At 47.2% G+C, this 24,476-nt stretch overlaps 1 protein-coding gene across 1 annotated transcript in view; it reads right to left on the reverse strand.

Annotated features, from left to right (window-relative positions):
• LOC144769045 (protein-glutamine gamma-glutamyltransferase E-like) overlaps positions 1-24,476 on the reverse strand; it is a 305,940-nt gene that overhangs the window by 70,662 nt on the left and 210,802 nt on the right. Inside the window, exons 7-8 of the mRNA XM_078653040.1 lie at positions 16,604-16,748; positions 2,928-3,034 (exon numbers count right to left, since the gene is read on the reverse strand). Coding sequence (XP_078509166.1) covers positions 2,928-3,034; positions 16,604-16,748 — 252 coding nt within the window. The remainder of the gene's footprint in view (positions 1-2,927; positions 3,035-16,603; positions 16,749-24,476) is intronic.

A 24,476-nucleotide genomic window follows, 5' to 3' on the forward strand; every position in this document is an offset into this window, starting at 1 on the left:
TAATGCAGACTTATCCATTAGTACTCCCAGATCAGTTGGGACTTGAGATGTTGAATTACAACGGGGTGATCTCGGGGATGGATTGGCAGGATAGCCATGGGTACTAGTGATAATTGTACTCTCCAGAAGAGGTGCGACAGGGTCTTGGTTGATGTTAACAATAGCACCTGTCCCTGTCCCCTGCAAAGCAGTTTCAGAAACTACCCCTTCGATATCCCCATGACATGCACCCATAGGGAGTCAGTCAACCTGGTCAAGACAACTGTATCTATTGAAATGGGCGTAGTTGCTATGGACAGCAGTATCATGACGAGGGGGCCTATACCTTGACCCGTCGATAGCGAATCCCACCTTGGTCCAGCCGTCGTCCTTCCCCAAGGTCGAATCTCCACCTTTAGGATAAAAAAGCGACAAGGGGACCAATTCTATGGATGTATTCCCGGAACTCCCAAGCCAATTGCATATGTGGGGCACAACCTGGGAATTCCTAAAGCTTACAAGTATACAATCTCCCCCTTTTTTCTTAACAGTGTACCCAACCCATGGGACCCTCCTAACCATCAATACTTCTCCTCTCAGATTGGGTGGTAGGGGCCTATGGACATTTAACCAGCTGACGACTTTGTTACATAGGGAGTCAAAAGACTCCACCACGTTACTGGAAAGCTCAGGTACCCCCATCAAGATTACAGTATAAGCCGCCGCCTCTGAAGGCAAGTTAACTGCTTTTCGCCGGTTGTGGCTATTATTAATCCGGTTGGGGCAGCCATTGTGTTAGGCAATCTCTCCTGTCTCGTTGTAGGAGCCGGAGTGGGTAACCTCGACTTCCCAGCAAACGGCACAGGAGGGAGTTGCCTAGTGAGAGGTTCTGGGACGGGTTGGGGTAGGGTAACTGAGGGGACATTCGCCAAGGGAAGGGTAGTAGGCAGAGTTGGAACCACAGCAATAGAAGCACTATGCGGGAACAAAATCCCACTATTTATCCCATTTGCTCCATTAGTACTTGATCGCAACCTTTGCTCGTTCGCCCTACCCCCACTTCATTTTTCCATTGCTGAAAGTCTAGCCTCAATGCAGTCGAGTTTAGTCGACAGGGGATCCAACAGATTTTTAATAATGCCAGTAATAGAGCAAATAATGTGGTCCGCGGTGTTAGCGTGTCCCCCTCCGAACATAAACAGGTTAGTATGCGGAGGTATGTGGTTGAGGGCAGGGTGTAAAGGGCTCGCCGTATCGGTGACGATCACGGCGGAGGATGTTCCTGAGAAATCCGTGCTGTTATCGACGGTGTCGGGAATGAAATCTACTTTGGCCCTCTTAACACCTTTTGACTGCCTAGGTCTTTTCCTTTTCGGGACCGCACCCTCTCGAAGACCCCTTTGATGTGAAGCAGAAGTGACATCCCCCTCTTCCCGAGTTGAAACTATCTGAGATATCGGGGGAGATGTCGACTCATGGATGGTATGAACTGAGTCTCGATCCCTTTGTGAGTTAGATGGTGTCCTCAGCTGCTGCAGCACTGACTCTATAGTTTGGTCGATGCTATCCATAAGTGATAAGTGGGTAGCATCCAGCAATTCTGGGGATCGAACATTCATAGATGACCCTGGGGAAACTAGGTGCGAGCTTTCCAGCCCTGATGCTATTTGTTTTTCTAAAGCTGTAAGACCCTTGTTTACCACAGTATTTGCCTTGGCAAGGAAACTGTCCAGAGTACCTGTTACCAGGGTGGCCGCCTTGCTTCTTGTTTCCCTAGTTGCCATATTGGACAGCACCGAACTTCACAAGACCAGGCAAGTTGTAGAATTCGGGTGACCTGTTGAGCAAGCACTTAGGGGGGTGGCCCGGTCCGGTCTCTCCCGTCCTCGAACGGCCTCAAACGGCCTCAAACGGCCTCAAACGGCCTCAAACGGCCCGCCCTTTGCCCGGGCTTAGCTCCGGGCTAAGTCCCGCGCGCGTCCCGCGATGCGCGGTCAAATGGGAAGTGAAACACCCAAAAGGGGGCGGGGCACGCCCGGGAAGAGGCACCAGCTGTGGCTTTTACAGGAATGTTGGTCCTCGCAGTCCCGCTAAAGGTCCGATTGATCAGGGTCTTCCACAGTGTGACAGCCTCCTGGCAATCACGGCGAGGGAACAGCACAACGATGATCCAGTGGCAAGCTTTAACAGAACTCCCAATGTCCTGCTACGAGCGGCACATACATCTCATTAGCATATACAATAATCCAATTGTACTGGTGAGTAGAATGTTAAATATTTGCCTGAGCATCCGGCACCGGTGAGCGCAGTGAGGTGGTGGGGCGGGGATGGGGGGGGGGGAGTCGACAGATAACAGAATAGCTATAATTAAATAAATAAATAATACCTATTCCATTGCCTTTTGACTCCCCCGCACTGCGCCCCGCCGCGCTTACCTGTGCCGGCCGCCGCTGAATATTTCTAATCCTTGTGCTGCAATAGCCATATGTGTTTCCTATGTAAGAGCTCTTATGGACAGCTCTACACCTTACCATAGCCCTTTGAAATCTTACCTTGACAAGTCATTAATGAAAGTTTTCCTCAAAATCTTCCATTTTACAATCTGGTGCAGAATATCTGACGGTAAATCACCAACCTCAAGCAACCTATGATACATCAAACTTGGATTACTGTTGGCTTGGCTACGAAAGGCCTCTATATGTAACAATGCATCTATGGTTTTCATAATAAAGTTATAGAGTTAAGTAATTGGTGGGGTGGTGATACATATATTGAAAGACGTTCATGAGATAGGTTGACTTCGTGTAAATTAAAGCTGTTGGTTGGGTGGGAATAAGGCAAGCATATAGTGTGCATATGGATGCCAGGCTTCTTGTCAATGAGAAGTGGAAAGAAAAATAGCATCCCAAAGCCTGTGCTTTAGACTAAGATTTATAATACTGTTTTACCATCACTTTTTTCTTGGGGAGTTGCATCCAAGATCTGCCATCCACTATACTCCTTCCCAAGGTCAAGATTTCGGGATAACCAGGCTTCAGTCCAGCAGTGATAATTCCTGGACAACACAAAAGGAAACACTTAAGCACGTATTTTATCCATAAGCAAAACCACTGATTGAAATGGCTACAATACAATTCACGTAAACCATATTTTTACTTTAACAATATAAGGAATTTGGACAGCTTTGACAATTTCTTTCCAAAAACAATGTTTCTGAAGATTATACACCCTATTTATGTACGTGATGTGTACATTTAGATCGATAACTAATGTGCATATCAGTTTATGAATATATAATATTCCATGACAATGACAAAAATGTTGGAAATTCACTCACAAGAAAACACACTTTAATACGAGTATTTCTTATATATTTACATTTGTGGCTCAAAGATCTCAAGGTATTATATTCAATTGCAGAAAGATTTTTGACAACAGAACTTTGAAATTCATTATCACCAAAAATCTTTCTAGAGTACACTAACATTCCTGCACACATTGCCGGTCAGTTTTACTAAATAGTCACAAAATACAATACAGTCAGTGGAGCTTGCTGCGCTGCGTTGCATAAAATGGAGAAGAGAAATGAGCCACACCAACTAAGATCACATTTAGAAAATCACACTATGGGGGGATATTCTCAAGAACGTGTGATAACATCGCAAAAGTAATTTAACACAACTTGCAACATCGCAGTCTATCACAGGAAAATTACGCACTGTTAACTAAGTATTCACAACACGGAGGCACCATGCGATAGGCCCCCGACAATGCGTCAAACGTCCGCGATAAAGTCAATGCGATGCAGAAAAAATGGGAAACACGAATGCAGAAAAAGTAGCGATGAGGCCAAACGCGATACAAAAAGCCGCGAAAACAAACGACAGGCCTTCAAATTCACAGCGCCAGGTGGGAAAATGCACCATAAAATCAGAGTTAAAAAACGGTGAGATGACAACACACGAGCACAACCCCACAGCTGTGACACAGAACAAATGACCATTGTCCCACAATGTACATTGACATGCATTCAGTATGTAACCTGCGCCAATGCGGAAACATACATGGAACATACAGTGAAATAGCATTTCACTTGCACATTGCAGGGGGACAATAGACACCTCCTGCACACCGACTTGCCATGTTCATGATCAAACAACAATGAAAGCATGGACTAATGTTGGGGCAGTGACTCCCTCTTACGTACATGTCGCCCATGTCATGGGACTTGAGTCACAGGGTGCATCCCTGAATCATGGCGGCACATGTCAGAGCCCAAAAGAAGCCCTTTTGTCACTTGTAGGCCACAAATGACAGCCAACATGGAATGAATTGGGACACATGTGAAACACCCAATAGTGGGATACCGTAACAACTGTGACACCTAGAACTGGCAGTTTGAATACCCCTAACAGCCTCACTGCACAGAGGTGACACACCCACCATCCATTAAAAAATTCCAAAATTGTCAGCACTACATGTGACACCCACACTTGTCTGAGTGAAGTGCCTGTACAGATGAGTGACATGCATGCAGGGGATGTGTTTTGGATTGCCTTTATCGGCACATGCTATGCCTGTGGTCGGTCATCGTACTGTCCCATTACTGCTAAGGACAGTTACAACGTGACGTCAACCAGAGAGAAGAAATTGTCAATGATGTAGTCCCTATGGGCTATTCCTGCTGGGCTGCAGTGGAGTGTGGTCCACCTGTCTCATCTTCATCATCATCATCATCCGGTGCATCTGGCACTCGTATCCATGGGGCTTTGCTGCGTACCCATATGTTGTACAACACACATCATGCAACGATCATCTTGCACACAAAGTCTGGCTGTACAGGAGCCTTCCACCTGTGACATCCAGGCCCCTGAAACGTGACTTCAACATGCCAAATGTGCCCTCCACAGTGCCCCTCGTGCTTTTGTGGGCCAAATTGTGCTGCCTCTGGGCCTGTGTGTTCGGGGCTCGGAGGGGTGTCATCATCCAAGTGCACAGTATATATACTTGGGCACCTGGGACATTGCGGAGAGACAGAGACATGAGTCAAGACTACATACTTCATGATGTGTTGGCAGTCTCAATGGTCCATTGGTGTGTGATATGTGTGACTTAGTGATTCCTGTACGCCATGAACAGGAAACATCCTTTACAACGCAACTTTTACCACGCAGTGCTTTTACATCGCAACTTTTACAACGCAAACCATTACAACGCATTGCGCTGGGGGGCGCTCTATGATAGGGAATAGATTTAATTTACTATCCAACACCTTCTCTACTATCCACGGGGACTGGAGTTGGAATAGTAAATTAAACTATTCACTATCCAGCACCCCAAAACGCTATGCGTTGTAATGGTATGCGTTGTAAAAGTTGCGATGTAAAAGCATGCGTGGTAAAAGCATGCGTTGTAATGTCATACATCCGCCATGAACTGTTTGTTGTAAATGAGCTGCATTAATGTGGCTTCTCTTGCCTCACTGCTGCTCCTCCCTCCCCCCAGGCATAGTCACTAGAATGTGCAGCGCAGTTGCATCTCTTGCACCTCTATGACACACCATTGTCATGCCTGTCTGTGCATGTCCACAAGCCTGACTACGACACAGTGATGATATGCACAGAAGGTGGCTGGCCACGGGTGTGTAGGCCCATTGTAAAGACAGGGCTGAATCAGATGTAAAGCACCTGCCTGGCTGAACTCAACATGCAGTTGAGGGTACATCTTTGCCTCATGCTGTGCTAATAGCGACACACACAACAGTTGGTATGTGTGATCCCTGACCCCAAGTCGGCATGCCTACCCCCATGTACCCCTTCGGCCGATCACGCACATCGAGGGGAATACCACATAGCAACATTGTAGATTGCGGGACTGGTGGCGCAGACAATTCAAAAGAGACACACGCATCAGCCACATTCTTGGCAAGGCCTACACAGAATCACACCCAGATTGACCTGTGGAGGAGCCACACACCTATGCTGTACTGTCATCGGCCTCTCCACCCTGCTTACTCTCACATTTAGGTACGACACGGTTACATGTCCCAGGTCTACACCACTGTCTGCGGTGACATGGTTTCGCCCGCTGTACACAGCACAATGTAATGTGGAATGGCCCCAGTCCGTCATGCATACATAATGCCCACACGGACACACTGAGTGAGTTTGTGGAACATCCACGGGCACGTGCACCCGGCCCCTTTTGTTGCCAGAGTCACATGTCCAGTGAAATGAAATGAAATGAAAAGAAAATTTATATAGCGCGATGGCTACCCAGAGGCGTCCCAGCACTGCAGAGGTTTAAGGCAAGGCGGGGTACGCTGGACTTAAAGGTTTCTAAAAGAGTTTTAAACAGATGTTTTATTAAAAAGCCACGTTTTAAGGAGCTTTCGGAAGGTAAGTAGTTTGGGCTCTGATCTGATTGAGATTGTGAGGGAGTTCCAGATCTTGTCTAGGTTGTAGGAGAGCGACCGGCCGCCACACCTGGCTCTTCTGGTTCGTGGTACTGAGGTTAAATAGGAGGCCCCCGGTCCGTCATGCATACATAATGACCACACGGACACACTGAGTGAGTTTGTGGAACATCCACGGGCACGTGCACCCGGCCCCTTTTGTTGCTAGGGTCACATGTCCAGTGAAATGAAATGAAATGAAAAGAAAATTTATATAGCGCGATGGCTACCCAGAGGCGTCCCAGCGCTGCAGAGGTTTAAGGCAAAGGGAAGAGGGAAAGGCTGGGTCCTGTCTCTGACCGGCTTGGACCACTCTTATAAACCAAACAAAAGAAAGTGCCGGACAGTCTGAATGAATACAAACAAATGCACACCTAGTATAATTAATTGCTAGGCGGACAAACCATTTGTGATTGATCACTTGTATTTTTATGAAAAAGTTTTTTTGAAACGTTTTTTTGGCATCAAGGGATGCACACCACATTCACAGAAGTACACAAATGCATTGAAACCAAAAACAATACATAAAATTACAATGTACACATATAACAATTGTGATTACAAAAAACAACTGTGCTATGCCTCAAAATATAACGTTGTGCTGAGGCACCAATCCTGAATACAAAATGAACAAGTGGACAGAAAAATAAAATACTAGCCTACTTGTTTCTACCACCACTAGATACGTATTAATTTTGACATGTGGTACAACGGAATAGGAACACACAAAACTAAGCGGAAGTGTAGAATTTGTGCGAATTATGTTCCTATTGTGCCCTGGTATTTGCAGTATCTGGGTGGAGTAGGACGCCGACGCGTTTCGAACCCATTGAATAAGTTGAGGGTTCTCCTCAGGACAAGGATTGGGGGGTCGTTGTTGCTTGTACTGGAATGTCAGGATACTCCCTGTGGGTATTCCCTTGATGGGTACAACACTAAAAAGTGTATGGGGTGCCGATGTGCATAAAATCAAAGATTACGAGGATTATGCCTTGTTGGGTAGACGTTCGTGACTGTGCACGAACTCGAGCGGCAGCCGCCGCTGCAGTTCAGAAAATTTTTGACGATTCAATCGGTCTGCACGTCGGACAAACAAGCTGCAAGGAACTGGCAAGGCGGGGTACGCTGGACTTAAAGGTTTCTAAAAGAGTTTTAAACAGATGTTTTATTAAAAAGCCAAGTTTTAAGGAGCTTTCGGAAGGTAAGTAGTTTGGGCTCTGATCTGATTGAGAGGGGGAGGGAGTTCCAGATCTTGTCTAGGTTGTAGGAGAGCGACCGGCCGCCACACCTGGCTCTTCTGATTCCTGGTACTGAGGTTAAATAGGAGGTCCCAGATCTGAGGAGGCGATTGGGATGATAGGCATTTACCAGGGGGCGGTTGATAGCGGGACCTGTTCCCCAGTAGGAGCTGTGAGCAATACACATGCTCTTGAATTCGATCCTCGCTTTCACCGGGAGCCAGTGGAGATCCTTCAGTCGGGCTTTGACTGAGACTCGACGTGGGATACCAAGGAGGGTCCTTGCCGCGCAGTTTTGAATGATTTGGAGTCTGTTGAGCGTAGACTGTGGGGCCCCAAGGTATAGGGCGTTTCCGCAGTCGAGGCGGAATAGAATCAATCCTTGGACCATGATCCGTCTTGAGTGGAACGGGAGAAGAGGGAGGATTTCGCGAAGTAGCCTTAAAAGCCCGAAGCATGTGGCAGCAAGCTTGGTTGCTTGGTAGTTGAAAGTGAGGGTTGGGTCAAGCCAGATGCCGAGACTCTTGATTTGTTCTTTGGGTTGCGGGGGGCTGCCAAGGCAGAGGGGCCAGATTGTATCGATGGATTAGGTGATGTTGTTTCCCAAGAGCATGACCTCTGTTTTATCCCCGTTTAGCTTTAAGCAGGAGCCCGACATCCAAGCGGCAACTGCTTCCAAACATTTATGTAAGCTGTGGTGGGAGTTGAGAGGTGGATCTAGCGCTACCACCAGCTGTGTGTCGTCCGCATAGGTGGCAATTTTCACTCCAAAGGGGCGGATAACATCAGCCAGAGGGCTGAGGTAAACATTAAAAAGAGTGGGGCTCAGGGAGGAGCCCTGAGGCACTCCGCAGTTAAGGGGTTTGCTGGAGGATGTGAAGTCTTTCTCAAATAACTGAAAAGATCTATCTGTAAGAAAGGATCTCATCCAGGTGAGTGCCGTTCCTGAGATTCCTATCCTGCCAAGGCGGTGGAGTAGAGTATTGTGATTTACAGTGTCGAAGGCGGCACTAAGGTCAAGTAGGACAATGGCCGCTGACCCGCCGCTGTCTAGGATCCTTCTTGCTTCCTCCGTTACTGCAATCAAGGCAGTTTCGGTTCCATGACGGGGCCTAAAACCCATTTGAGTAGAGTCAAGTATGTTGTTAGATTCCAAGAAGTGTGTCAGGACAGAGTTGACATACTTCTCAAGAAGTTTACTGAGCCAGGGGAGAAGGGAGATAGGTCGGTAGTTGGAGGGATTGTTTTGATCGAGGCTGGGTTTCTTTAGTAATGCCTTGACCATTGCTCTCTTCCATAGAGGCGGGACCATGCCGGTATGGAGAGAGGAGTTGAGCAGGTCCCGAATTGTGGGTGAAATCCGACTGGTGATCGGGGGGAGAGCCCGGAGGGGAGCCGGATCAGTAGGTGATCCAGATTTTACCTGTCGCATGATACTTTCTAGATTGGTGAGATCTAGGGGCGGGATACTTTTGATAGAGTTTGGTGGTGCTATCGCAGAGCCTGTGTCAGCGATGCCACTGGGCGAAGTGATGGTCTGGGAGAAAGAGGAGTTGATGACTTCTGTTTTGCAGTAGAAGAAGTCCGCTAGCTCCTCGCAGTGGACCTGGGTCATGTTGTGCTCTTTTGGAGCCCTGGGTAGTCGCAGGAGGGATTTAGCTATCCGGTAGATCTCCTTGGGTTTAGAAGCTGCCTTGTCGATCTTTGCTTCGAAGTATTTGGCCTGAGCTAGTTTAATGCTGGATTTATAGCCTTTGATAGCTGCTTTGTAGGATGTTTTGTCAGCTGGTAGGTAATCGAGATGCCATTTCCTCTCGATTCGTTTGCAGGCGCGTTTGGCCTCCCGGAGATCAGTAGTGTACCATGGGGCTGTCGGGTTTCCCCGCTTAGGGTAAGTTTTAGTGGAAGTACCAGATCTAAGGAGCTGGTGATCCATCTATTGTAATTCTCGTTGCCCTGGATGGGATTGGGGGCTTTGGCGGGTATGGTAAGCTCTAGGTTGTCCCACCATTCCGGCTGGGGGATTTTGGACCAGTTGCGTGACTGTTGAACAGTTGGGGGTTTAGGTGGAGGGTGATTGGTGAGGGTCCAGGTGAAAGGAATGAGGAAGTGATCGGTCCAGGGGAGGGGGGAAGGGTTTCCAACATGAAGGCTAGGGCAGTTGCTGAATATGGGGTCCAAAAGATGACCCTTTTGGTGAGTGGGCCCGAGGACAAGTTGCTGTAGTTCGAGGGCACCTAGGCTGGAGGAAAGTTCTCTCGCGTTAGCATCGTTAGGGTCGTCCAGGTGGGTGTTGAAGTCGCCCAGGATTGTGAAGTTAGCAGAGCTGAGTGCAAGGTTTGCAGCTGTTGGGGCAAGGTTAGAAAGAAACTGTCCTTGTGTCCCGGGAGGGCGGTATATGAACATGCCAGAAAAGGTATGTGTGGGACTGAGTTTTATAGTGAAGGGAAGGCATTCACTATCTGGGAGGCGGACGGGGGTGCTATTGACTTCGTATCCTGTTTTATAGATCACTGCTAGCCCACCACCGATTCCCGTTTTGCGGTCGAGACGGAGTATTTGGTATCCGGGTGGGAGAGTTTGTACCAAATCGGGTTCCGAGTGTTCCTGCAGCCACGTCTCTGTGATAAAGAGGATATCTGGGTTTGCTTCCTCTATCAGTAGAGAAATGTCCGTGGTGTGCTTGGGGAGTGATCTGCAGTTGAGCAGGAGCATGGAGTATTGTGTGGGTTTAATTTGAGGGTGGAGTAGAAAGTGAAATCCGCATTGATTGCAGGCGGGGTGTTGTATGGATGTATCCCATGCGTGTAGGCAGGGTGGCCCTACTTCCTGCTTTAGTTGGCGGAGGGAGTGGGGGCTGTGGGTTTTGACCTGGTATGTTGATCGGGCAGGGGTGGGTGGCCCCTTGCCCCGGTCGGCCGCAGACAGGTGCAGACGGGCTTGCCTTTGGCGCGCCTTCGGAGCGCTTGCGGCGCGCCCGCAGCGCGCATCCGCTGCGCGACCGGGGAAGGCACATTTATATATGAGAGGGGGGGCGTAGCCTCAGGGCCGTGGGCATGGCCTGTGGGCTGAGGATGGGAAATGGCGGCGAGTATCACTGTGCCGTAGCAGCGTTAAAATCGGCTGCGCGGCGAATCAGTGATAGAAGAGGGTGAAAGAATGCACTAGGTGAGTGCAGTGCCAGTTAAAAACAAAGTAATAGTGACAGTTTTCAATTTTAAAAAAATCGAGCGTCTCCCGGCTTCCGCCTCATGAGTGTTGTGCCTCTGAATGCCAGCTATTAGTCAGCGCGCTTTAAGTAGCCGAGATGAGGGGGGCGTGGCCTCAGGGCCGTGGGCGTGGCCTGTGGGCTGAGGATGGGAAATAGCGGCGAGTATCACTGTGCCGTAGCAGCGTTAAAATCGGCTGCGCGGCGAATCAGTGATAGAAGAGGGTGAAATAATGCACTAGGTGAGTGCAGTGCCAGTTAAAACAAAGTAATAGTGACAGTTTTCAATTTGAAAAAATCGAGCGTCTCCCGGCTTCCGCCTCAGGAGTGTTGTGCCTCTGAATGCGAGCTATTAGTCAGCGCGCTTTAAGTAGCCGAGATTAGGGGGGCGTGGCCTCAGGGCCGTGGGCGTGGCCTGTTGGCTGAGGATGGGAAATGGTGGCGAGAATCACTGTGCAGTAGCAGCGTTAAAATCGGCTGCGCAGCGAATCAGTGATAGAAGAGGGTGAAAGAATGCACTAGGTGAGTGCAGTGCCAGTTAAAAACAAAGTAATAGTGACAGTTTTCAATTTTAAAAAATCGAGCGTCTCCCGGCTTCCGCCTCAGGAGTGTTGTGCCTCTGAGTGACACCTGTGCTGGATGGGTATTGGGTAGTGTAAGCCACCCCTCAGGGGTTTGGTTGGTGCTGGCAACAATCACAACAGTGAGCAGACAATCAGCAGAACAAGGTACGAACTGTAAGGGTCCTTGACTTGAGCAGCACAGAGTTAGTGGCCCTGGATGCCCAGCGGCCGGCTCAGGTGGTGCACTGAGGTAGGGCCACACGAGCTGAGTGGGTCCTCATTGATGTCCAAGGGGAATGTCACAGAGGGTTGCAGGAGACAGTGGAAGGTGTCCTTCCAAGGCATGATGCAGAGGGTAGATGCAAGCAGAAACAGGCAAATAGCGGCGTTGAATGCTATAGACTCCTCTTTTCCATCATGTCAGTATCAGCTACATGAAGATGAAGACAACTCCCAGCCCATGGGCTCAGATGCCACCGAAGTTCAACCAGAGATTGCCCATGAATTCCAGGGCACACACTGGCAGAGCTGAAAGGGGATGCAGTCTGCGATGAGGCCTGTACAATGACATGAACTCTGCCATGAAAAGAGCAAGACTCAGTTCAAATTGTGTGACCTACTCCACCGCAGTGTGTGCCGGAGGCAGCGGTCAGCAGGGGCCCACAGCCACGTATGGTAGGCCTGCGATGCACAGAGTCAGTGGCACCAGTGTAGTAGATGGTAGTGTCACATCACCTCTGTAAAGGTGAGCCTATTCTCCTCCGGACTGAAGCACGTCTTCCTCTTACTCCTCTCCTTGCGTACTGTGACATGAACACTGCCATGAAGAAATCAAGATTCAGTTTCAAAAGTGTGACCTAGCTGGCCGCAGTGTCGGCCAAAGGCAGCGGTCAGCAGGGGGTTAACCGCTGTCCAGCCATCTCCTCCTGGATATCTAACACACGACGTTGGAATGGCATGTGGATTAGATTTGTGGCAGACGGAGGCAGTCAATCAATCAATCAATCAGCACATTTGTAGAGCGCGCTACTCACCCGGTAGGGTCTCAAGGCGCTGGGGGGAGGGGGAGTCGCTACTGCTCGAACAGCCAGGTCTTGAGTTGTTTCCTGAAGGAGAGATGATCCTGGGTCAGCCGTAGGTGGGTGGGGAGGGAGTTCCATGTCTTGGCCGCCAGGTAGGAGAAGGATCTTCCTCCGGCGGTGGATCTGCGAATTCGTGGGACGGTGGCGAGGGCGAGGCTGGTGGATCGGAGCTGGCGAGTGGGTGTGTAGAATGCGAGGCGGCTGTTGAGGTATTTGGGGCCTATGTCGTTGAGAGCCTTGTGTGCGTGGGTGAGGAGTCTGAACGTGATCCTCTTGTTGACGGGGAGCCAGTGCAGGTCCTTCAGATGGTCAGAGATGTGGCTGTGACGAGGGATGTCCAGGATGAGTCGTGCCGAAGCGTTCTGTATGCGCTGGAGTCTTTTCTGGAGTTTGGCTGTGGTTCCAGCGTAGAGGGTGTTCCCGTAGTCCAGTCGGCTGGTGACGAGGGCCTGGGTGACCGTCTTCCTGGTTTTGGTGGGGATCCACCGGAAAATCTTTCGGAGCATGCGCAGGGTGTTAAAGCAGGATGACGAGACGGCGTTGAATTGTTTGGACATCGTGAGGGAGGAGTCCAGGATGAAGCCCAGGTTGCGAGCATGGTCCGTCGGTTTGGGGGCAGTGCCCAGGGCAGGGGGTCACCAGGAGACGTCCCAGGCCGAGGGAGATGGTCCTAGGATGAGGACTTCCGTCTTGTCTGAGTTCAGTTTCAGACGGCTGAGCTTCATCCACTCCGCAACGTCCTTCATTCCTTCCTGGAGGCTGGCTCTGGCGGTGGCGGGGTCGTTGGTGAGGGAGAGGATCAGCTGGGTGTCGTCGGCGTAGGAGATGATGTGTAGGTTGTGTTTGCGTGCAATGGCTGCAAGGGGGCTCATGTAGACGTTGAAGAGGGTGGGGCTGAGCAAGGATCCTTGCGGAACGCCGCAGATGACTTCGCTGGCCGCGGATCGGAATGGGGGAAGGCGGACTCTCTGTGTTCTTCCGACGTGGAACGAGATGATCCACTCCAAGGCCGTTCCTTGGATTCTGGTGTTGCTGAGGCGTTGTATCAGGGTGCGGAGACATCCTGTGTCGAAGGCTGCTGAGAGGTCCAGGTGGATGAGTGCAGCTGTTTCCCTGTTGTCGAGCAGGGACCTGATGTCGTCGGTAGCTGCGATGAGGGCTGTCTCGGTGCTGTGGTTTGCTCGGAAACCGGACTGCGAGGGGCCGAGGGATCCGTTTGTCTCGAGGAAAGCAGAGAGTTGTTTGTTGACGGTCTTCTCGATGACTTTGGCAGGAGGAGGGAGGAGCGAGATGGGGTGGATGTGCTTGAGGTCCGTGGGATCCGCGGTGGGTTTCTTCAAGAGGGCGCTGAGCTCGGCCTGTTTCCAGCTCTCCGGGAAGGTGGCGGATGCGAAGGAGCTGTTAATGATGTCCCGGAGTTGGGGTGCGATGATGGCTTTGTCGAAGATGTAGTGTGGACAGGGGTCGGTGGGGGAGCTGGAGAGGATGGTGTTCATCGTGCGGGTGGTGTCTTCGGTGCTGATCGGGGTCCAGTTGCAGAGGGTGGTGGTGGGGGGTGCTGGCTTGGAGCTTGTAGCGGCACGTGGTGGGCCCTCTTTGACTCACGCTGCTGTCAGCAGGTGAGCAGTGATGCCTGGATGTGCAGGGGTGGGCATTACAGCTTTTGGGGACCAGCGGCCTCGGGTGCAGCAAGCGCACAGGATCGCAGGCACCAGCGCTCATGGCATTGGCCGTGTGGCGGGTTGAGAGGTGGCACCCTGGCAGGGACATTGGCGATTCCGGAAGAGAACCACACCCAGAGCGATGTGCTTTTTATTTACACCTCTACGCTAGCCTGGCGTACGCCGGGCCAGCCCACTCCGCACACGTTTACAGGGGGGGACGTAACAAGCTATATTTCCTTGATCTCCCCCACTGGCTGGGGTGTCATGGTTGCGTCCACTGTCCACAACACTACCACCACCAGCATTGTATGTCGACATGGATATGTCTGTGGTCTGCATACTGCAGTCTGTCCAACACATCCACGCCACACTGCATTGTGTGCAGTCTCATTCATCAGTCACATTGCCTCCTTTGCACATGCCTGGTTCCCTCCTCTTCCCACATTCTGATAATGTGTAGCTGAGGTGCCATGACATTGATGGCTCATGTACATGGCTAGCCCAGGTTCCCACAGTGAGTTGCGCTGTCGTGCCTGGTGTGTGGGCATGTTGTATGTGACTTTGTGATGTTTGCGTTCCCGGTGTTGTGATTTGCATGATTGTGGAGTTGAGGTGTGTTGTATATTCATTTGGTACCAACGAGCAGTGCATTTCCACAGGTGCCATCCTGGAGGCGCTGGCTAATGATGGACTGTCGGAAGATGTATGAATCATGCACACTGCCTGGGTAGTTGGCAACAACATTGGTGAAGAGTCCCCGGTGGTCCACTATTGCCTGCACATTGATGGAATGCATGTGCTTTCTGTTGTGTTAATTGTGTGCAATGTTGGCAGGGGGCACAAGTAGGACATGTGTGCAGTCAATTGCCCCAACATGTGCGGGAAGTCATCTATGGTGTAGAAGCCTTGCTTGGTCTCAGCTGTTCCTACGCAGTGTGGGGGAAGTATAGGTACTGGATACCAAGCTGAAAATGGCATCCAGGACAGGTTTAAGAGCTTTGATAGGGCTGGCTGTGAGACTCCTCCGACTCTGGCTGTTTTTGGTTGGAAGGTACCACCAGAGGCCAACAGGTGAAGAACAGCCAGCAACTTTGTCTGCGGAGGGATGTTGGTTGTCCGCTGTGTTGGTACAGTCAGTCTGTGGGCTATGATGTTCAGGATGCTTGTCCTTTTGAGCCTGTAGTGGGCAATGACATACTCTGGTGTTAAGTCTGTGAGGCGGTTGCATTTTATGAAGGTCCGCGGTCTGTGTCAGCGCTGCCTCTGTGGTGGTCTGGGATGTTGAGGGGGAATGGCGGGCCTGGGGGTGGTGGTGATGGGTGTTGTGGGCCTGTTGGGGTTCCCAGCTGCATGATCAGTAGCTCCATGGCATCTGTTGCCCTTCAGGTGTGGCTGTGGGCTGGGCTCCCTTGTCTGGTGCAGGCTGTCGTCCGACTTATACCAGGTGAGGGTAGGTGGTAATTTCCTGCTGCTAACGCGCCTTATTGCCTGTTTTGGGGTTTTATCGCCAATCTGGCTGGTCATTGAGAATGTTGCGGAGTGGTGTTGTCGCAGGTTTTTGCGAGGCAAGGCTTACTCTGCATCTCATTAGCGATAGCAGCTGGGGTCATCTGTGTCGATATTTTTTGGCCGTTATCGCAGGACAACTGGTGGAATAGGCTGTTAGCACCAGCTTGTGAAGGGGTGATGAATTTATCACCACTTTGGCTGCGATAAAGTGCTGTTAACTCGGCGATAAGTCCTTGAGAATATGCCCCTAAGATGAAGCAAAAAGGAAAAGAAAAAATTCTCCTTGTTGCACCATTCTCTGGAAGTGCACAATTTTGCCGCAATCCCAGATTTACTAGTCTTTGTAAACCTGGGATTCTGTCAAATTCTGTGAGTAGATGCCTGGGAGCACCCTTGCTCCACCCATGCAACCATTGTAACACCCGCCACTACGAAACGTTACACATGGCAAGCAGCTGTGTTGGATTACATTTCTTTCAAACCTTCCCTTGTGTGGCTTAGCAAATATCACTTAAGGACTTGCATTGCCTTGCTTCCACTCGTGTGACACAAGGACAATGCAAGTCCTTGGAAACTCTGGGTCCAAGTCGCAAAAACAATCTAGCTCTACAAAAGTCATAATCACATTAGCCAGCTTTCGTTTGAATGCATGACAACACAGTGGGCATTTGTTTCATGAAATAATATATTGTAAAGTGATTTTCTATTATTTGAACAGGTTTAATAAGTGTTTTGTTGTATTGGTTTAATTCCATTTTGAAGTTGAACATCCAAACTCATGTGATACACAGTTACAGACTAGAATCCACTATCTCTGTTAACTGGTAGATGCCCCATATAGATTTCTAATTTTAATAGAATGCAAGTCATATCGCTCCCGAAAGTGAACATTTGATTCAGACTTACCACACACTGTCGGAATTTGAGTATTCCCTGTTGATAATATTTCCATCAACGTCATAGATAATTTCTATGTTTATATTTCCATGTGTATCATGGGCTGAAGCGAAGTTAGTGACGACACGTGCTGGGATCCCGAGGCACCTGAAGACTAAGAAGAAATATGTTTTTATAACCTCAAGATCCTGAAGGTAATTGACTTCTTGATTGGCTGCCTTCTGACCAAACCAAATATTGGCAAAATGGTTAAAGAATGATGTCTCTCTTGTTTGGATTCTGGAGAACACAAAGTTGAAAGAGACCACACCTTAACGAATCCTAACTTTGGATATTTTTCAACGGTGTCCATGGCCTAGTCCTGTAACCTTTATTTTAACAAAATCCAATTCAGAAAATTTGTAACAACATAATTGCAAAATTAAGATTTTAGCTGCAAATTATGATCATTTCAGGCTTTAAATCTTCTATGATGATAAGTCTTATTATGATAGTAAACAGAGCGTTTTCCTTGGTTTACAATGGTGCCTTAATATTTGTCTGGTGAGGTGGAGAGCTGCATTTGATTTATGCAGGTTTTCATGGGTATATTGAGGTAAGAGGAACAACTAATTTGAAAATAGAGCCAAGAGATATGGTCTAAAACACAGGTGGTCATTTTGAGTTTGGCAAGATGGGAACACCACTCTAAGGGTCAGCTATACGAAGCAGTTGTTGCATCCTTCCCAGCCCGAGAGCAGATAAATGAAACACGCCACGCACGGAGCTCTGTAACAGATGTCTTTATTCTTCAGCATACGATCACACAACTCCGTAACAGTACACATTATGACATTATTTTAATAACCACACCGTTACACCTCCCAGCAGTTCAAGTAATTCGTGTTTGAAGTCCTCTCAGACCATGAAGGTCCCAATGCTCATAACATCAAGACTCTACATCGCACCCTTTCCTAAATAAAAAGTACAACCACATCAACATCACATTTCCTCAGTGAGTTGTCAAACCACTTGCACTGGTCTGCCAGATCGAGTAATATGAGGTAGTTGAGTGGTACATGGACTATTTGCTGATGACATGGGCTCAGGTGTTTGATCTGAATGTTCAGGCGGGTTTACTTAATTTGCGCTCTCAGGAGTCAATTGTCTAAAGTGTGACGAGTCCCTTTTGATGGACTTTTTGGTTCGACTTGTAGTCACCATGTGTCCTTTGGTCTTTCCAACTCTCAGTGGGTCAAAAGAAAACCGAGTTTTTTCTGTAGTTGACCAGTACCAATACCCCTCTGGTGAAAACTGTTTATTGGACATGTCGGCAGTGATCAGCGTAGGTTTTCACTTTGCATTTTCAAAAATTGTTTGTGAAACAAACCTTGTCAGTATTTGTTGATCAGTCTGATGTCCACTGCAGTAGCTTAGTTCCTATGGCTCTCCAAATATCAAAGTAACAGGACTCTCACCAGTGGTGGAGTGAGAAGTTATTGAATAGGCATGAAGAGCTTGACACATGGCTGGTTTCAAATCAATTTTCTCACAACACTCGCTGACTTATTCTTTTGAGGGTGCCCATAAATAGCTCGACAACACTGTTAGCCTTGGGCCAGAGCCAAGTGCTATTTTGATGCTCGATTCTGAGTTGACTGAGAAAGTCTTTGAACTTCTGGCTGTTAAATGGCAGACTACTGACTGTTTTTAGAATAACAGGTAGTCCCCACTCTGCAAAGATGTTATCTTGGCGCTGGATGACTTTGGGCCATATGTATCAAGCACTAATGCGTTCGCAAATGCCGAAATTCACAGAATTTCGCCGTTTGCGAACGCATTAGTGCTAAATGGTATGTATGAAAGAAATCTGCGTGCAAAATAAGGAATCGCAAAATTTGCGATTCCTTTTTTTGCGATTGTATGTAAGGAATCGCACATTTTGCGATTCCTTAAATGCAATGTGAGAAGCATTAAAAAATGCAAATTGGCCTTAAGGAATCGCAAATTACCACCAACTTTAAGTTGGTGGTAATTTGCGAATTCCTTGAAAAATGCACTTTTTTGCATTTTTCAAAGTGCAATGTGAAGCACATACATGCTCTTAGGGCATGTATGTGTGCCACATGTGCACCCATGCTAATTTCAGGGGTGCAACAGGGTGTCCTTTGGACACCCCTGCACCCTTGAAATTATTCTCAATTTGCGATTCTCAAATTGCGAATCGCAAATTGAGAATAACTTCCCATTCATTCCTATGGGCCTCCTGGCCCATAGAAATGAATGGGAAAGTATTCCTTAATTGCGATTCGCAATTTGCTAATCGCAATTAAGGAATACTAAGAAATCGCTAAAAAAATGCGATTTTGGACATACATCCCTATTTGCGATTCTCAAATATCGATTTCTAAAAAATCGCTATTTGAGAATCGCAAATCAGGTTGTTGATACATATGGCCCCTTGTCATGTATTGTCGATGACAAGGCTTCCAACAAAGGAAAACATGAATATTAATCAATGATCGCCATAGGATGATGTCTAACCTTCAGGGGTCAAAAGAAATCAACTGCCACTCTCTCCCAGGCATATGCAGGACGATCAGACATAGTCAATGGATGCTCTGATAGATAGAGCTGGTGGTGTACTAGACCTTACAATTAAAATAGCATACTCCTAGGACACTTTGGGGCTCATTTATGAGTACCTGGTTCACTTTTGCACCACTGTTGCGTCACTTTTTGTGACAAAGCAGCGGCGTAAAATATGCACCACATTGCGCCCTGTTTACAAAGTGACGCATCTAGGCAGATGCGTCACTTTGTAAGGCCCCTGATCCACATTATACCTGTATCAGGTATAATGAATGCAGGATGGGCGTTCCGACGCAAGAAAGCCTCGTAGAAGTGGCGCATGAAATCTATCAGATTTCACTGCACCACTTCAGGGACGCCACTGCGTCAAAATCTTACTCCTGCCTCAAAACAGGCATAAGACTGACGCAGGCCTTTTCACATGGGGCTTGCCCCATGTGAAAGGCCACATTGCTGAAATTGCATCACCTTTGTGAAATACTGCAGCAATGCGTCATTAGTTCATCTACTGATACGTCAGTAATACTAACGTATGTCATTCCTTGCGACATGATGCGTCATATAGTAAATATGACAAATCCATCATGTTGCAAGGAGGGCACAGTGAAAACTGTTGCATCGCTGTTTTCATGCAGCGATGCAAAAGTTTGCATAAATAAGGCCCTTTGCATTTTGAACTGTGGTGTGGTAGTGTTACTCGTGAAAATTATTCAGCAGGGTTTATAATCTTTCCCTGGCTTGTGTACACTTTTGTAATTATATTTTTGCAGTTGCAATTTCCACCTCTGAATGTGAGGAGGCATCTTAGGGTTTTTCAGAGATGGTGAGCAATGCCTGATGATCTGTTATTATGGTGAAATGTTTCCCAAACAGAAACACATGAACATATTTTCAGGCCCACACTCTCCTTCTCCAGCTGAAAATAGACATGTTTAGTTTCAGACAACTGGTATGGGACACAATGTGTCTCTGAGCATTCAGTTGACTATTGTGTTGAGCAAGAATAGCTCCCAGCCCCACCGGACTTGCATTTACTGTGATCTCAGTATTTAATCTGGGGTCAAAGTAGGCCCTTTCAGTTGCTTTTTCAATAGCATATTTCATTTTTTTGAAAGTTTGATCACATTCATTGTTCCATTGGGATGGGGCATTTCGCTTTGTCAAGTCTCCAGTAGGGCACTCAAAGTCCCAAGTCATGAATGTACCTTGTGCAATAACTGGCCATCCCTTAGGAGGATTGTAGCATTGTGACATCTTGTGTGGGTAAGTAAATGACAATGCTTACACCATAGCATGGTGACATCTTGTGGGGGGTAAGTAGATGACATTGCTTGCACTTTAACAAGTCAAGAGTCATTCTTCCCTCCAAGAATTTGTGCCCAAAGAATTTGAGTTTGTTTTTGTGAAACTCACACTTTGCTGCATTCAAAGTGAGACCTGTATCAGCACATAACTGGCACACTTGTGTAAGAGCTTCATCATGTTCATTTTGTCTTGTCCCAAATACCAATATGTTATCACTGTAATTGAAATCATGTGTAACAGGTTGAATTATTTGGCATATAACATCTGGATATATTTCTGCAGCCAAAGATATTCCAAAACTTAGACATTTGCATCTGAACAAATAAACCTGAGTTGAAAAAGTAGTAATATTACCTGCAATTCTCTTCCAGCTCGAGTTGATGGTCGCCCTCGTTCAAACCAAGATGAAAGAAAACTTTGGTTCCATTCAATTTCATGATTATGTCTGCTATATGAGGACCAGGATGTCTTTCTCTCTTGGTTGCTTAATTGACGTGGTGCGTATCAACGCAAATGCGCACACACCTCCACTGTCCTTTTTTGGCAGTACCACTTTGGGCAAACCCATTGCTTGGGACTGGTTGAGCATTCAATTGTGCCTTGTTTCAACTGTGTCTCTAGTTCTTTCTCAACAGCTTCTTGCAAATTAATGCGATTCTGCATTGTCGTTGAGCAAGAGAGTGTATATTCTCATGAATATGATGATGCACTTTCATTGTCTTGAGTCTGCCTAAACCATGAAATAATGAAGGGAACTTACTCATAATGTCAGACTCAATGTGAAGGTTGAAATTGAGTGATATCAGTCCCACATCAGCAGCGGTGGCAAACTGAGTAGACAGTCACTGGATGAAGTTCTTTGACTGGTGCTTATATTGACATTGTTTTGTGTTGTATGGCTGCTATGAATGATCCTTGGCTTTGCAGTGATTCGGATGCAGCCCACATGTACAACTTTGTCCCTGTTGGAGTGAGACAAGGCACAGGATTCAGGCTGTTAAACTTTTCCACAGGCGGCAGGATGTTAATTGAAACACCATTGTCCATGATGAATGTGACTGGTCGATCATTCGCTTTCAGTGTCGATTTTAGGACAGTGTCCAAATGAAGTTTGTCATTTCATTTGTTGAGTTTCTTTTGAATTGTGGCCTTCTTTGCAAGCAGCTATTCCTACATGCGCCCATTGTCCCTTGGTAGCTACCATAAACGCTCACCCTTCTTCTTCATCAGCACTCAATAGTGATGTTGAAGAGCCTCTGCATGATGAGCTTGATGACGATTGGTCTGTTCTTGTTTCCATTTGTCATAGCTAATGTTAGTTTTTGGTTTTATGGGTGTGGATGGAATGATTCTGGAACATTCATGAGTTCATTTTGTCTTTCCCTCGTGATGCACTTAAATGTTCTTTTGCTCTGCAGACCATAATGAAATGGTTTTCTATCCTGCACCCTTTACACGTCTATTCAATGGCTGGCCATTTACCTAAGTGGGGAAAAGAAAATCCACATCGAAAGCATAATTTGTATGTTGCTTCCTTTTCACGGTCAAGGCCAATTCAATTATGCCTGTTCCCGCTTCCATTTCAACAGTTTGTTGATCTGCTTGCACTTTGGCTCTCGCAGCCATTAGCGTTTTCTCCAGACTATTTGGGGCATATTATCAAGTCCCTATCGCCACCACAATGTCACTTTTTGTGACGTTGTGGTGGCAATAGGGTCAGCGCCCTATTATGAAGGTAGCGTTAAGCCACTTAACCTGGCTTAAAGCCAGTTTGGGCAACCTACATTTGGATGCAGGTAACACTGTTGTGACATATCTGGAGAAATACACAACCACATATTTTGAACATCAGCCCATCATATCTTTACAGGGGTTCAGATCTGTCTTATCCACATTGGAGGGGCGAAAACATGTTGAACATGATTTTTATCACATTGTCTGCAATATGTTCCCAAACCAAATTCATTCCTTCTATCTTCCTCAAGCAGAAACATTTTCAAGGCATTACCAACGTTTTCAGTGGTATCGGGGAGTCCACAGTGATACATTGGGTGCAGCACAGCTAAACGAGAAATGCCAGCTTATGGCACCTGTCCTTTGGTCACAGGTATCACTCGAGCACAGAAGTGTGCATCTGTGCCCCATTGAGGAGCCACATTATACTTTTATATTTTTTACCTAATAAAAAAATCATACTTCATCTGGCTCTTTCTGGGTCATCGACACACATCTCTTTCCTCCTACAATGTTCTTATGGAGAGATAAGCATTGTGAGTGGAAGGCATCGTCCACAGCAACAGGAAAAATGAACCAGGAAGTAGGACTGGAAGGGATGGGTCTAGGAACAATGCTATTCCCTCACCTTTCAATTCCCAGCATCAGGTTAATTTCTGTTGTTTGTGGATTGAGAGGGATGTTAGGAAGGACGATGACAGGAGCTTGGATATTACTTAAACCCACCTTATTACATAGGTTTATGTTGGCCTATTGCAAATCGATTCAATAATGACTGGGGATGAAGATCGAGGGAGATGGTAAATAGGTGGGTAGAAGAAGAAACAGGTAATCCTAGGTGATTGTTATGGCATAGGTAAACTCAGGTCAATTTGAAAGATTAAAGTCAACATATAGCAAACTATGGCAGAATAAACTTAGAGTTTCTGACTGGTTTGTTCTAATACGTCTCCCTTTTGTCAAGACCCTGAGCATACGATTTTGTTACTCAGAGTGCATTAAGTTGGTCTGTTAAGCTCTATATGGCTATAAGTCAGACTGTTCTTTGAGGTCTGTGAACTCTTTTTCAAAAGGTCACTCTAGTTCTATGATAACGATAATTTGCAAATACTTCTCTAAATTTGGTGCAGATGTCCAACATTGGACTACAAATTCACTAGTGTCAAGTTTAACCTAATAAAATTCATTCTTAAGATGCTAGCATGAACAGGATACATACATTCTTTCCCTGTGCTTCCTAGATTAGCTCTTATTGCCCATACATGGGTTCTGTGCTCACTATGCCACTGGAGCCAAGCTATATCAGACTTATGAGCACTAATCAGGGCTAAACAGTCTTGTATTGCTTGTGTTTCGGTTCAGGGAGGACCTGACCTGGCAGTTTGGGTTGGACTGCTTCTATTGGAACAGTGTCAACATTGATTTGCATATGGCTGGGTCTAAAGCGAGGTGGCAAACGATGGGTTGGAATGCTATCCTGAGAGATTGCCAGTGGTTAGAAAAAGTGCAAGCATTCCTCCTATCATTTTTTGTGTGTTTGATGTAACACCATAAGTGGAAACGATGTGCCCAGACATGGGTCCTGTGCTCACTATGATATTGGAGCTAGGCAAGACCAGACTGATGAGTCCTAATCATGGCTAATGCTTGTGATTCCGTTCATGGAGGACCAGACCTGGCATTTTGAGCTGTACTGTTACTATTGGAACAGGGTCAAGACTGATTTGCATATGGCTGGGTCCAAACAGAGGTGGAGTGGCGAGCAAAAAAAGCAATGGGTTGGAATGGTTCTCGGAGGGATTGACAGTAGTTAGACAAATTGCAAGCATTCCTCCTGTCATCTTTTGTGTGTTTAATACCCTAAGTGGCAAGGGTATGCCAGACGTGGGCCTTGTGCTCACTACGCCACTGTATCTAAGCTATCCCTGAAAACTGATGAACCCTAATCATGGCAAGACTTTTCTTGGTTTGCTTGTGTTCTGGTTCAGGGAGGACCTGACATGGCAGTTCATACTAGACTGTTTCTATTGGAGTTGGGTCAAGACTGATTTGCATATGGCTGGATCTAAACTGAGGTGGCATGGTGGGCAAAAGAATGATTGGTTGGAATGCTACTATATGCAATTGCCAGTGGTTAGACAAATTACAAGCATTCCTCCAATCAACATTTCCAATCCAATCCAATCCCCAAAAAACGTTATTGCGGTTGTTTGTAACCATAAAAGCACATTCAATTTCAACAATTTACAGATCCAGGGTGGAGTAAGGATAA

This window comes from Lissotriton helveticus, chromosome 7, assembly GCF_964261635.1.
Source record: "Lissotriton helveticus chromosome 7, aLisHel1.1, whole genome shotgun sequence".
Classification (NCBI taxonomy): Eukaryota; Metazoa; Chordata; class Amphibia; order Caudata; family Salamandridae; genus Lissotriton; species Lissotriton helveticus.